Source organism: Antechinus flavipes, chromosome 5 (genome assembly GCF_016432865.1).
Source record: "Antechinus flavipes isolate AdamAnt ecotype Samford, QLD, Australia chromosome 5, AdamAnt_v2, whole genome shotgun sequence".
NCBI lineage: Eukaryota > Metazoa > Chordata > Mammalia > Dasyuromorphia > Dasyuridae > Antechinus > Antechinus flavipes.
In genome coordinates, this window is record NC_067402.1 from 275,056,086 (window position 1) to 275,071,971 (window position 15,886).

The 15,886-nt window shown below is 35.8% G+C and overlaps 1 protein-coding gene across 1 annotated transcript in view; it reads right to left on the reverse strand.

Moving 5' to 3' along the window:
- The window catches only part of LOC127564905 (sodium-coupled monocarboxylate transporter 1-like), a 49,858-nt gene that overhangs the window by 21,217 nt on the left and 12,755 nt on the right, over positions 1-15,886 (reverse strand). Inside the window, exons 3-5 of the mRNA XM_052001740.1 lie at positions 15,108-15,159; positions 9,656-9,723; positions 8,975-9,129 (exon numbers count right to left, since the gene is read on the reverse strand). Coding sequence (XP_051857700.1) covers positions 8,975-9,129; positions 9,656-9,723; positions 15,108-15,159 — 275 coding nt within the window. The remainder of the gene's footprint in view (positions 1-8,974; positions 9,130-9,655; positions 9,724-15,107; positions 15,160-15,886) is intronic.

Genomic DNA, 15,886 nt, shown 5'->3' on the forward strand with positions numbered 1-15,886 from the left:
CTGGGATTTCTGACAGAGCATGGCAAGGTGAGACTGATGGAGGCTTTTACAGAAGGTAGGGCTCAGGAGGTTGACATAACTTGAATTCCAGACAGGGCAATCTTCCCAGAGAGTGGAACCATGGAGCTAAATTGATCTCTATCAGCCTACCTCAGGGATTAATTTTTATCAATTCCATTGTTAATCACACCTGACATTGAAGACCTCTTTATATACTAAGAAATATTGTGCTACCTGTAGCCCATATATTTGACCTCTAGGTACTAAATAATCTCTAAAGTTCCCTCAAGTCAAACACAATGAGATTCTAATCATTAATATATTTGCTATTTAGCATTTTAAAAAATAGTACAGTAGAATATCACAGAAGCATATTTTTAAAAACTTTTTAGAGCACCAGCCCTGAAGTCAGGAGGATCTGAGTTCAAATCTAGTCTCAGACACTTAACACCTCCTAGCTGTGTGACCCTGGACAAGTCACTTAACCCCAACTGCCTCAGCAAAAAACAAACAAACAAACAAACAAACAAACAAACAAACAAAAAAAAAACCTTTTTAGTTCAACTGAAAACACTAAGAAATAATATTTCCCTGGCCTAAAACCATTCAAGATTCCCCCTTGCTGATCTTGAAAAGATGACCAATTATTCTTTGAAAAATGACCAATTAATTAGTCAATGACAAAAGGCCTTCCTTAAGGAAATGGATTAGAGATGAAAAATAAATTTTGAAGAAAGAATATCTCTTGTCTTGTTTAGAGCCTGGTCTTCTCCTCAAACCCAGAAATAAATGAGCTGTGACCTACCTTTTTTCATTTAGAAAGAACTGAAATATTGTTTCTTAGATGGAGATTTTTAGAATAACTTGAGGGGAGGAATCAAGAAAAGAATGGTATTGAGAATAGATTTTTAGGAGAACATAACTGACTCCATTTGGTGCTCTATTTGCTATTAATTATTTTATTTTATTTTTCTGTGTAACACAATTTTTTGAGTGACTACTTCTAAGTTTCATTTCCCCCCATCACTTTATAATTACAAAAACAAAAGAACCCCCCCAAAACTCCTAAACTTTTGAATAGTTCCAAGAACTCACTCCCTTTTCTTCCCTCTTTATAAAATGTACAGTAGGAATTTAGCAAATGTTATTAACTCACTGATAAAGAAGATATTGTTTTCTTTAGTCTGATGTAAATAGCTATGTTTATAACCCTTTTAGCATCCCCTCTTGTCCTAAAATATACTGTCACTTTATGGGCCTCATCTTTCAGGTTATTAGACACATATGTCCATCACCTAAACTTCAGCATAACTACCTATACTAGTTTATTCGTTCCGTGGCTGGTAAGAACCCTGAAAATTCTTTCAACAGTGTCCTGATTTTTGTTTTTTGGGTTTTTTTTAATTTTTAATTTTTTAATTTTTAAAAAAATTTTATTATTTTTTTTCCTTGTTCAAGATCCCTGCTACTTCAAATCATCCTGAGATAGAGGTATATATTGAGGATCAACTAAGTAATTGGTAGAGGTAGAGTCATCTTCCTGAATTTAAATCTAGCCTTATATTCTTACTAGCTGGATGACTCTGGGCATATCACTTCACTCTGCCTCAGTTTCCTAATCTGTAAAATAAATTGGAGAAGGATATGGCAAACCACTCCAGTATCTTTGCCAAAAAACCCCCAGATGGGATCATGAAGAATCACACTTGATTAAACAACATAAGGGTTGGGAAGGGGTTATGCTATACCAGTTTAGACATCTTTCTAAAATAAAAATGCTTGAATATTAGATTAATATCAAATAATTATTTCTGTTGGATTTGTACTTAAAACACAGAGTGCAATATTAGTATATATTTTTCTTTGATGGTGAAAGGATTCTGTGACTTGAATCCCAAGTAAAAGCCAGCTGGGTCCAAGAGCAATATCTCTTCAAAAGACTTCCATGATCAACTAAAGAGAAATGAGGGACCATTTAAATGCTTATAAGAAGTTTTTTTGTTTTTGTTTTTGTTTTTTTTTGGTGTAGCAGGGTTGAACTGCTTAGGCTGGCAGAATTTGATCATTTAAGAGACAGGGCAAATCTGTCATTAGATAAAGAAGTTTATTACCATCCTTGTCTGTAGTCATCTTGTATGTTGTTAGAGGTAAGCTAAAATTAAATAATAAACTCTTATAATTCATCTCCCAGCTCTGGAACTAAGCTGATTTTAATCCAAATTATACCTTGCTTAGTCCTCAGCACTGGGCAGATGGGAATGTGGGATGGAGTAGATATGAATTGCTTCCTTCTCCTTAGGGAATTACACCATCTCACTGTTTGTTGGCTCGTTTGGTGTTTATGACTTTGTTGTGCTTTTAGAGGTATAAAGACCTGGGAAGGAACTGTTCTTAAAATCAAGTAAACCCTTCACATAAAAGAGCATGTGATTACAAGGATTTCCTCATCCCCATCCTCAAGAAGGACTTCATCTTTTCTAAAAGAAAGTCTTCTAAAGAAGAGATATGAAAAAAAAAAAAAAAAGCTTCCCCATCCTTTTTCTGCAGATGGGAGGAAGGTAGAAGGAGCAATTTGGTTGTGCAAAACTACAGCAATATCAGAATTTGGTTACTTATAACTGTGTGGGACAGTATTCACCACAAAAACATTCAAACTTTCAGAGTAAAGAAAAGCAAAAGGGGGTTTATTACGATCTCGCAAGAAAGGGCATCTCCCATTTGACAAGATATTTGTCAGTAAATGGAGTGCAAAGTAAAAACTACAAAATACAAGATTAAATAGCCTGAATGCAGAAGCCCCCAAAGCCCACCCCCACCCCCAGCCTGGTCTTTTCTTACTTGTTCGGAGGAGTCCAGGATTACATTCTAATTGGGCAGAAATGTAACCCAGAAATAAGAGAATAAAAAAAGAAGTACTTAATTGCATTAAAAGGTGGTGGGAAACAGGAGGGGACAAAAACCTGCAACTTCTTAACTATAGTTCTGTTTGTTATTATAAAATCTCAAATCACAATTAAGGTATGGTTTAAGGCTATATTCCCATGAGAGAGTCTTCACTCAATTAATTTCACACATAATGAACAGGTTTTCTTTTTTCTGTCTTTTTTCATGAGAGAAGGCTCTCTGGAATGAGGAGAGACAGGAACATATAGGTGATATAAAATAAATGATTCAAAATAAAAAATTAAATAAAAGAAAGTCTTCTAGTCATTTAGGCAGTTAGGTTATGGATCTGTAAATACAGAGATCAGAGTTCCAAGCTGCCCTAAGACAGTAGCTATGTAATTCTGGTCAGGTCATTCAAACTCTGCTTATTTCATTTTCCATAAGATAAGGATCATAACAGCTCCTACCTCTCAAGGTTGTTATGAGGATCAAATGAGATAGTACTTGTAAAGTACTTAGCACAGTGCCTAGTATATAAATAAATAAATATACATATACATATATATATAGAGAGAGAGAGAGTATATATATAGTAAGCCCTATATAAATGTTAGCTATGGTTAATATTATTGTTGCTGTTATTTCATAATGTTTGACTGAAATTGCACAAGGGACTGTTCTGGTGAACAAGTAGATGGCCCAGTGGATAATTCACACTGGGTTTGGAGTTAAGAAAACCTGAGTTCAAATCTGGCTTTTGACACTTACTAGCTATGACCCTGAGCAAGCCACTTAACCCTGGTTGCCTCAGTTTTCTCAATTGTTAAATAATCTGGAGAAGGAAATGGCAAACCGCTTCAGGATCTTTGCCAATGAAAAGTCCATCACACATGACTGAACGCAACAAGTTTCAATGGCCAGAGGTATTAAATCTGTATATCAGTATACACAATGTAATGAATGATGTATGAATTGTTATCACTTAGGGCCATTCTGTTCTTTCTACTGTTACTACATGAAAGGTAATAAATTATAACTATAGTTCCTGGTACAACTGAACTGAGATATTGCTCTTTTATTATAGAATCTAAAAGTAGGCTATTAGGTAAAACAAGCAAACTAAGACATACCATTCTGAAAGGATTGAGATATTGATTTCTGGGATTTTAAAATTACCCTCTCTTTAACACCTTCCAGTACTCATTGCTCTAAGACAAAAACTGTCTGACACAATTTAACTAGACCCCTCAACCACTTAGGGTCCTAACTGCATAGGGAAAATAAGCCATGTTTAATTAAATTTTTATTTCTGTGACAAAACTAACAATGCCATTTCAATCTGGAGTATACACTAGCTGGTACAATTATCAAAGCCCTGCACTTTTCTTATAGGAACTTATTAAATCAGTTCCAGATGGGTTTGGGAAGTCTCTACATCACTCCTATGGTGGAGAACCTCACGAGCATTCTGTCCTCTCCATCAGTGGATGAAATTGTCACTCTCGGAGGGTCATCTCCAGTCATCTTGATCTATAGCTTGCCTCTGGACCCCAATGGCTCTGGAGGGGAAAGTGAAGCTGGGGACTTGGCTCAGCCCTCCCTCACTTAAATCCAATTCACTCATATGTCACGGCATCATCTCCCTGATGTCATGGTGCTCTCCAAGAACAAAGTACAAGCAACAACAACAACAAATTAATACTCTGATGTAGACAAAGCAATGACCCAACATTCATAATTTCTTGAATGATAGATAAGCCATGGGCCATATCTGATGGACTCACTCATCAATGTTGGACAGTTCAAAGATTCATGATTCTACCTATGACTATGGAGTTATAATTGGAGGTTCTCAGAATGATAGTGCAGCTTCTCATCATTCAACTTCTAAGCCGATAGTCTTATGAAATGAATCTAGGACATGACTTGGGGATGTCTGGAAGTATGCATGCAGGACTGAGCAGTGCATTGCGACAATCCCTCAAAGAAATCTCAAAGTCGGTTAAAAAATGTGCTCCTAAAATAATGTCAACTGTCTGATATAAGCCAGGTATTTTATAACCTTTCCAATCATCCACTTGTAGTATGCTCCAAAAGTTCAGATTAGGGAATAGTAATAATACTTAAAATAATTTGTAGGATTGTACAAATAATAAGGATATTTTCCAGGTGATAGCTACAGTTATGTTAAAAGAATCAGAATATAAACTCAGAATATCTGAGTAAGTCCATATCATATCTACTTTGGCCAATTGACCAGCAGGATAGAGTTGCATTGGCTTTTATATTGGACCCACCCTGATCTCAGTTAGGACTGTTAATCTGCATATCCTTATGGCTACTATTAGAGAGTAAATGGCTGGCTGGAGACTCAGACATGTTTGAACTGTGCCTTTGCACCTCAACTCAGAGTGTTCTAACATCTAAAATAGCTTGCCTCTTTTCTAAATTAACTATATTATCTGAAAACACAGGTAATGGTATATTCTGAACTAATGAGAGCAAATATTTTGCTACTTTTTTTGGGGGGGGCAAGGCAATTGGGGTTAAGGGATTTGCCCACAGAGCCACACTGTTAAGTGTCTCAATACAAAATTGAGATTTAAAATGAGCAAATGGGAGCAGCTAGCTATTGATAAAATAAATAAATAAATAAATGAAATAGTAGCATGTAAGTAGAAGATGACAAATAAGCATTTAAGATTGATCTTAAATTTTGGGATTGATCTTTCAGTACTGGTCACAGAATCAGGAGGACCTGAATTCAAATATGACCTCAAATACAAGCTGTGTGACCCTGGGAAAGTAATATCTCCCCCCACCAAAAAAAAAAAAAAAAAGCTATAAAATAAACAAAAGTAGATTATGCTTCAATTAATTGTGCTATTTGCACAAAATAGGGGAACCATGGAAGTTCCTTTAAAACTTCCTTTTGGGTTCAATAGAAATTAAGAAAAAGTATTTCTCTATTCTAACATCGTTTTCCAGATTTTCTTTCCTCCCTTTCCTCCCATCCCAAGACAGACGAATTCTAAATTGAAGACAAAAGGCCTTTCTAAAGAAGTGGATTAAGGACTGAAAAAAAATTTTAAACAAAGGCACCTCATGTCTTGTTAAGACCTTTTGTTCCTCCCACCCTAAAGCAAGTGAACCTCTTTCCATTCTGAAAGGATTGAGATATTGATTTCTGGGAAGACATCCTTATAATCCTTAAGGAAAATAGTCAAGAAAAGAATCTAGTATTGAGTCTTGTTCTGGAATATTACCTCAAACTAAATTTTAATATACTATTATTATCATTTTCCTTTGCTAAAGATTGTTATAAATGTTACCACAAATTGCATTGGGGTAGAAGGACATTTCTAAGGTCATGGGAAAGACAATGGGAGTAAGGCATGCCAGTTTGAATATTGTCTTTCTGTTTCAGTCTCTTTCTCTCTCCCCATTCCTCCTCTGAAATGTTTGAATAATAATGTTAAATTAAGTAAAATTATTTCTAGTAGATTTGTGCCTAAAATGCAGCATGCTGTATTCATATAGTTTATCCTGGGACAATTGAAAGAGTGATGGAAGCAAAATCAGGAGAAATCTGAGTTTAGATCTTATCTTTGAGCCATATTAGATGATATGGTCTATGATGTAGGATTTTGCACCAAATCATGGGAGTTACCAAAAGTTGGGGTTCGGTCATGTGAAGAATTCCCAGTGACCATTCTCTTGGGCAAAAGGTAGATTTATTTAGAGGAATACGTTACAGACAAAATGGAGAGATACAATAGACACTGGGAATGGTAAATATGAAAAAGAGTGAGAGAGCATATGAACAACAAGGAGAATTCACAATTATGAATTAGGGCATGTCTTTAGTTGGCAGGCTAAATCCTGAAAGGGACTTAGCACCCTAAAAGAGTTAATTAGATGTAAGGAGAAGTGGAGTTGGGAAGCATAATGGAAATAGGAGAGATACCACGTGGTATGGAGAAGGGGAAAGAGAAAACACAACATGAGGCAGTTTGACCCAATACTTGACAGCAGCCATGGGATGGCCCATAAGTAGATTTTATAGGGAAAATTTAACCTCAGGAACATGATTAGGATTTCTGACAGAGCGTGGCAAGGTGAGACTGTTGGAGACTTCTACAAAAAATGAGGTTTAGGGGCTTGACATAATTTGAATTGCAGAATGGACAGAGGGTGAGGCCATGGAGCTAAACTGATCTCTATCAGCTTTCTCCCTACTTACCTCAGGGATTAATTCTTTAGTTTCTCTCTGTCAGAAACATTCAGTACCTAATCATTAAGTATGTGAACAGGGACAAGTCACCTAGTCTCTCTTACATGGTCCCCTAGGAAGTTAGATCATGCAGGAGTGGGGGGGGGGGGATCACAGAAAGTCAGACTCAATAAAAGACTCAACAAGAGTAACAAAATGGGGATAATAATAGCAGTCTATCTCCTAAGGCTATTATAATTGCAAAGTCCTTAGCATAGTCTGGCACATAGTAGGTGTATATAAAAAAGTTTCTTTATTAAAAAAAAAAAAAAAAACACACACACAACACATTAGCAAAATAGCCCCCAAATTTGTCATTTTCTAAGAGTCATGTAGGAAATGTCAAGTCTGAATGATATGTCAATGATTACACAATCAGTGTGTGTGTGTGTGTGTGTGTGTGTGTGTGAGAGAGAGAGAGAGAGAGAGAGAGAGAGAGAGAGAGAGAGAGAGAAAGAGATAGAGACGGAGACAGAGAAAGACAGAGAGAGATAAGATCTTGAATGGCATTTTGGGCAGAGAGAAACTAAAGAATTGATCCCTGAGGCAAGCAGGCGGAAGGCACTGATAGAGATCAGTTTAATTCCATAGTTCCATCCTCTGGAGAGGCTGTCCATTCTGAAATCCAAATTATATCAAACCCCTGAGCCCCACCCTCTGTAGGGATCTCCAGCAGGCTCACCTTGCCATGTCTTATCAGAAAGCCTAGTCATGTCCCTTAAGTTAAGTTTTCCCTATAAAATCTACTTATGGGCCATCCTATGGCTGCTGCCTTCTGTTGGGTCAGCCCACCATAGCACTCTGCCTGGTGGTGTCTTTCCCCTTTTCCTTCCCCTTTGCCATGCTCATGTATTTCTATGACCAAAATGGATGAAGTAGACGCCAGATAATGATAGGCGCCAAAAGTGGGGTTCAGTCGTGTGAAGAATTCATAGTGGTCATTCTCTCTGGCAAAAGGTAGATTTATTTAGGGAAATAGATTACAGACAAAATGCAGGGATGCAATCAACATCAGGAATGGTAAATCTGAAATAGAGTGAAAGAGCGTATGAAAGACAAGTTCCTCAGTGGAACTCAATTACCCAGTAGAAAGGGAGCCTCCCATGAGGTTAGAGCATGCCCTTAGCTGACAGGCTAAATCCTGAATACCCTAACAGAGTTAATTAGCTGTAAGGAGGAGAAATGGGATTTAGAAGCACGGAATCAGGGTAGATACCACATGGTATGAGGGAAAAGTAAGAAGAAGATAGCACAAGGCAGAATGCCACGGATGATTGACCCGAAAGAAGGCAGCGTCATGGGATGGCCCATGAGTAGATTTTTTGAAAATTTAACCTCAGGGACATGATTGAAATATTTGACAGGACATGGAAAAGTGAGGGGTTTGGACATAACTTGGATTTCAGACTTGACAATCTCTCCAAAGGGTGGGACCGTGGGGCTAAACATAACTCTACCAGTGCTTCCTATCTGCTTGCCTTAGGGGTCAATTCTTTGGTTTCTCTCTAGGTCCAACACACTATTCAGGGTCTATTTATTTTTCTCAATAGTATTTTATTTTTCCTAATACATGTAAAGATAGTTTTCAACATTTATTTTTGTAAGATTTTGTGATTCAAATTTTTTCTTTCTCTCTTTCTTACCTCATTCCTCCTCAAGATAGCAAACAGTCTGATGTGGGTTTATACATATGCAAGCCTTTTAAACATATTTTCACTCGCTATTATTTTAAAGGGTACTGTGTTTCTATTGAAAATTTATTCTGCTTATTTACTGACAAATAACAAATAACACAAAGGATAAATGGAAACTTACTCCCAGAAGTTCAGTCTTCCTCCATAATAGGAATCATTAAGAATGTTGTTGATCCCACCTTGAACCACAGTAGCCTGTATGATCACGGATGCAAATCCTGCTACCATGATACCAACTTGGAAAACATCTGTCCAGACAACAGCTTTGAGACCACCCTTCATTGAGAAAAAGTTCATTTGGAGAATTATCATTCTGATGACAAGTTCATAGATTTAGACCTGAAAGGGCTTTTAGAAGCCATTAAGTGCAACACCTTCTTTTACCCATAAGAAAAATGAGATTCACTGATATTATAAGTGGCTTATTCAAGGTTAAATAAGATTTGAATCCTGATTTCCTGATGTGGAATCCAGCATTCTTCCTCCCACACTGCTCCATCAGTTCAGAACAGAGCACTGTATCCAAAATTTCTTTCCCCAAAGTATTCTTCTTTATTCCACCTTCTAGTCCTATTTCCCTCCACCCTGCCCCCCTATACTACCAACAAAGAATCAAATGACTGAGGAAGAAATAATTAGTGGATTTTTAAAAAATAATTCCAACTTGACAATCCTTCTAGTGTAATTTAAAAAATATGGGCAATCAATTTTCTGTCATGAAAAGAACAGTGACTGGCTACTAGAAATTTAAATTGTGCAAAGCCAATGGAGAATTGGCTGTAGAAACAGGGAATAAACATACCATCGTACAGTAGAAAGTGCAGACCACCCCAGTGGCAACAACTGCGCCCCACAGATCAAATCCAGTGACTGCAAAAACAGAAAAAAAAAAAAAAACAAATGCATCTTCATTTCATGAAATGGTATGGTGCCATAGCTTCTTGAAAGTTATTTTCCAAACTTCAGAAAGTTGTCATGAAATAAATATAGTCACAGTACAGAATATTCTTTTTGGACCTGCATCCAAATGCTGTGTGAACTTGAACAAATGACTACATATCTCTGAACTTCATTTTCCTTTCTTCCTTTCTTCTTTCCTTCCTTTCTTCCTTCCTTCCTTCCTTCCTTCCTTTTTTCCTTCCTTCCTCCCTCTCTCCCTCCTTTCCTCTTTGCCTCTTTCTCTCCTCCTTCCCTCCTTTCCTTCTTCCCTCCCTCTTTCCCTCCCTCTCTCCCTCTCTCTCTTCTTCCCTCCTTCCCTCTCTTCCTCCCTCTTTCCTTCCCTCTTTCCCTCCCTTTCTTCTTCTCTCTCTCCTCCTTCCCTCCCTCCATTTCTTCTTTTCTCTCTTCCTTACTTCCTTCTTTCTTTTCAAAGGACTTAGAGCTGGATATGACCTGAGAGGCGCTCTTAGACAAAGAAACTCTACATCCTATAAAGAAGGAAAATGAAGCTCTACATAATTTACTCAAGGTCACACAGATAGGTAGCAAAAGAGCCAGGATTTAAATTAAGGTCGTCTTCCAACACCAAATCTCACAATCTTTGCAAATAACATACTTCTAAGGTCTCACCCAACACTAAATCCATTGATTCTACTTTTTCCTCAATAGTATTTTATTTTTCTAAAAACATGCAAAGATAGTTTTCAACATTCATTTTTATAAGACAACGTTCCAAATTTTTCTTCCTCCCTCCCTTATCTCTTCTCTCCCCAAGACAGCTGATAATCCAATGTAGATAAAACATGTGCATTCCTTTTAAACATATTTCCATATTTATCATGTTATGCAAGAAAAATCAGACTAAAAGTGGAAAAAAACATGAGAAAAAACAAACAAACAAAAGGTGAAAACACTATGCTTCAATCCACATTCGGTCTCCCTAGTTCTCTCTCTGGATGCCATTGACATTTTCTGATTCAGTTTATGAGACAGATTGAATTTAAGAGATGTCATGCTCAGGAAGGCGGGAGGGAAATTTAGAACACAAGATTTTGCAAGGGTCAATGTTGAAAAATTATCCATACATACGTTTTGAAAATAAAAAGCTTTAATAAAAAATAAAAATAAACAAAAAAAGATGTCATGTTCTAATTACTTCTCTAATACCTTACAATTCAAAACAATTTAGTGTAGTTATCACAACTGTACAATAAAGGAGCTGAGGAAGAGGTGCTCTTAAGATCCTTTCTTGTTCTATTTATCCTTGGTTTTTATGATTCTAAAGTGTGGACGGATAGTAAGCAGACATAAATCACAAGCGGAACTTTAGAATTCAGTGGGATTTTAGACTAGAGAGAACAAACTGAGGTCAACGAACATGACCAAGGACATTAATGGACCTTCCCATAGTCATTCAGCTAGTAAGCATCTCAGGTAAAATCTGAATCCAATTCTTCCTGACTCCAGATCCAGAATTCCATTTTTTTTTAATTCATTGAATCTCAAAGACATAGAAAGAATAGAAATAAGCCTGAAAGGAATGAATGAATAAAACACGTATTTCTATTTTTTCTAAGCAAAAAAGTCAGTGTAGTTGATGGGGTGTCAGGTTAGAGAAGAGTAGTTATACCTTGTATGTTTAGAAAAGATAGGGCTCAGAAAAGTGTTCCCTCTCCTTCCATTAATGAAAGAAGGTATTTATGAAAGGAGCAGGATTATGAAAGTGATTAGAATGAAGTAGGCCCTTCCAGCAGATTAGGAATGGAAGGGGATCAGAGAAGCAGACTGGCAATAAAAATAATAACAATTACAAAAATAGCTAGCATGTATATAATACTTTAAAGTGTACAGAACACTTTGTGTATATCATTTGATCCTTGGAGAAACCTCAGGAGGTCAGTGCTGTTACTATTCCATTTTACAGGTGAGAAAACTGAGCCAGACAAAAGTTAAGTGACTTATTCAAGATTATATGGCCAGAAAGTATCTAAGGTAGAATTTAGTCTAGCCCTCTATCCACCTGTGCCACCTAGTGGCTTTTTTTTTAGGTCAAAGTTAAATGTTTAAAGAAATCTATCACTGAGTGTATGTCAGGAAACATAATAAGAGGAATAGTAATTAATAATAATAATAATAATTGACATTTTTATACCACTACAAGAGCTGTAAAGTTATTTATTTACAATGCCTCATTTAATCCATAAAACTTCAGTGATATAAGTACTATAAGAATTTTTACTATTATCCCCAACCCCATTGCTGTTTGAGTCATATTCAACTCTTCCTGAACTTATTTAGGGTTTTCTTGCAAAGATACTGGAGTAGTTAGCCATTTCCTTCTCCAGCTCATTTTTCAGATGAGAAAACTGAGGCAAACATGGTTAAATGACTTGCCCAATGTCTCATAGCCAATTTTAACTTGTCTTCCTGAGTTATACTGGCCATCCCCATTTTACAGATGGGGAAATTGAGACTGAGGTGAAGTTAAGAGAATTGTCCACTATCTCACGGATAGTAGGAAGGAATATACATTCAGATTTCTGCGGCCGAATGCCTCATAAGCAAGCCCTTTTCTTCAAGGCAGCACTGTGTTAAGGAAGGAACAGAGGATCAGAGAACCTGGGTGCTAATACCAGCCCTTAACTCCCAGGATTTTTGTGAGGATCAAAGTATTTAGTATTTTACATTACATATACATATATATATATATAAAATAAATTTGTATTATAATATATATATAACATATAGTATGTATATATTATATATACTAAATATTTTAGTAAAATATTTAGTATAGTACATAGCACACAGAAGGAGCTGTATAAATGTCTATTCCCTTTCTTAGAGAGACCAAGGCACTAATAAAAATAAAAGGCCCAGATATTTTAATAGATGAAAATTAGTGTTCCTAGACTTTTTTCCTAAATTAAAATTAAAACTGAACTTCATTTAGAAGCAAATAAATATTTTGTAAAGATTACTTCTAATGGCAATAGATGTATTCATGAAATATGAACTAAACCAATGTGATTGTATAACAATGTTAGAGTTACAAAGGATTCTGAGCTTTCTGGATAGAATAGTGAACATCAAGTCAAACATCATTACAATGATTCCAAAGTACATCCCAAGTAACTGATGACTAGTGGGTTTTTTTTTATATCTATTGTAAAAAATCAGAAGAGTTCAAGTTCCATAGTATCATAATTCCAAGAGTTTGTTATCAGCACTACGTAACAGACATCATATGTATAATTAAGATAAGTACAAAGATAAGCACGAACTCCCCACTAAGGAGCTGCATGTACAATGCTGACTTTCTGAATTCCATGCTGGACTTCCAAAGATAAAATCCACTTTTCAAAGATAAAATAAAAATTACTTTCTTTTTGTTTTTTGTTTGTTTGTTTGTTTTTGATTTCTTGGCAAGGTCATTGGGGATAAAATTGGCTTGCCCAGAATCACACAGCTAGGAAATGTTAAGTGTCTTGAGACCAGATTGACTTCAGGGCCAGTACTCTAGTCACTGCACAATCTAGCTTCCCCTGTCTTTTTCTTTCCCAAATAAATTACTCTTAGGCTGAGTGTGATGGTGTACAGTCCAGGGGTCCTCAAACTACGGCCCATGAGCCAGATGCGGCAGCTGAGGACGTTTATCCCCCTCACCCAGGGTTATGAAGTTTCTTTATTTAAAGGCCCACAAAACAAAGTTTTTGTTTTTACTATAGTCCGGCCCTCCAACAGTCTGAGGGACAGTGAACTGGCCCCCTATTTAAAAAGTTTGAGGACCCCTGCAAGTCTAAACCAAAGTCCTCAAGTTCAAATTTAAATTAAAATAAAAACTATAATTCTAGGTACCCTGTTACCAGAAAGACACAGACTACTCAATCTCTTGAATTTGAGAGATCTAAATTTTAATAGGCTAAAACAATCAGGTATTGGAATTTGTTCAGTACAGATATGACAAAATGGAAAGGGACACCAGGTTGCCTAGGAAGTTTTCAATAAGCTGAGGTCAGAAATGAAGCAGACCAAAATGACATCCCTGTGCCAAAATGGATTGAGAATAGATAAATCTACTGGTCTCAGACACTTAACACTTTCTAGCTGTGTGATCCTGGGCAAGTCACTTAACCCCAATTACCTCAGCAAAAAAAAAAAAAAGGAAATGAGAATTATGACAGATAACTCTAAAATTGGGTCACTGTAATATTTTTAAAGGTATATTAGAAGCAAGTCAGCAGAACTTCACAGATGACTGCCTTTAGGGAGAGATGTAGGAGATAACATTAAAGGTGAGTAGTATGGGACAAAGTTATGGATTTGTATATTCTAATATTTTTAAAGCAAAAAAGAAAAAAGCTTATTAATCCAAAAATAAAGATAAATAAATAAAGCACATAAAGACAGAAGGCAATTGAGCAGGACATAGAGATAGGATAATTTTTAAAGCGTAAAATATGTAGAACTTTCTTCTTAGTCTTTTTGCTTGAAAAAAGTAAACATATGCTTTTTAAATACAGTGTTATATACTTGACTTTTATGGAACTTTTATGAACTTCACATGTGGTTTCTTCATTATGGGTGGGGATAAGGGAAAGAATTTAAAACTCAGGGTTTTTTTGTTTGTTTGTTTTGGTTTTGAGACAATTGAAGTTAAGTGACTTGCCCAGACACACAGCCAGGAGTTAAGTGAATGAAGTCAAATTTAAACTCAGGTCCTCTTGACTTCAAGGCTGATGGTCTATCCACTACACCAACTAGCTGCCCCAAAACTCAAAAATGTTAATATTAAAAAATTTTTGTTTTGAATGTATTTGGTGAAAAATATTAAATAAATAAATAAGATACCAAATAAAGTATTATGAAATGGAACTATGGAGCTTAATGTCTCTTCAACTCAAAGATTCTAAGATTCTAGAAAGTGTTTTTATCACATAAAGAGAATTACTGTGTAAGAGGAGGAAATATTTCCCATACCTCTCATGAAATTTATAAAAGATAACTTTATGAACTGGAAAGAAAATACTGGATTTGAGGGGAGGGATATCAAAGGAATTGAGTTCAAATTCTAACTGAGCCACTTAGTATCTCTGAGACCTTAGGCAATTTACTTAACCTCTGTGGGCTTCAGTTTCCTTAACTGTAAAATGAAGGGTTGATTGAGCTCACTTCAAAAGTTTCTTCTCATAACTACAATATGTAAAAACCTTTGATCTTAGATTAAGCTCCCATGATTCCATGAAAATCACCGGAAAATCATCTCTTTCATGGTGCTACGTCAAACCATTCTCCTTGACGATTCAAAAATTTACCTTGATTCAAAGCAAGAGCTGGAGCATAAATAACAATTCCAGTATACAGAATCTAGAAAAGGAAAACCAGAGTAAGAAACTCAAATAATATAGCTTAACAATATATTAATTTTTAAAATTTAAAGCCCAGTTATTGTTCAATTGAATAATAACTCTTATTTAACTTATTTTGTACATGGAGAGAAAGCATCCATTGCCTTTTGTGTCTTCCAGCTGGTTTCATTTCCAGAATAAGTAATTTCATTGTATGGACCCAACAATTAATTTTCATGTTTTGTTGACTACATGTGTAACTAACGTTCCTATTAAATTACATATATGTTCATCATTAAATGATAAATGGATGAAAACTACAAGTCCTTTTATCCAATGTTTTTACCTGCTCCTCCTGGATGGTCTTGTCTTCTCCCATTAGCTCCATGAGAACCTTTTGAATTTTCTTTACCCTGATACCTCCACCTGGGTCAGGATTCATTAGGAAAGTCTTGCTTTCCCCCTCCTTCATGTCAACTTTATTTATTACTAGCTATTAATTATTTTCCTACTCTCTGGCCATTCTTTTCTTTTGAGTTTTCAACTTGTAGTTAATAATAATAAGATCTATACAGTACTATATTTAGTAGTAGCTATAGTAGTAACTATATCTAACTACTACTGTAGTATTTATATAGTACTTTAAACTTCACAAAACACTTTGTACATATTAGCTCATATTTATGTTTAAAAATAATGTACCCCACATATGAATAATATTTCAATTGGATCTAGTAACTATTGCC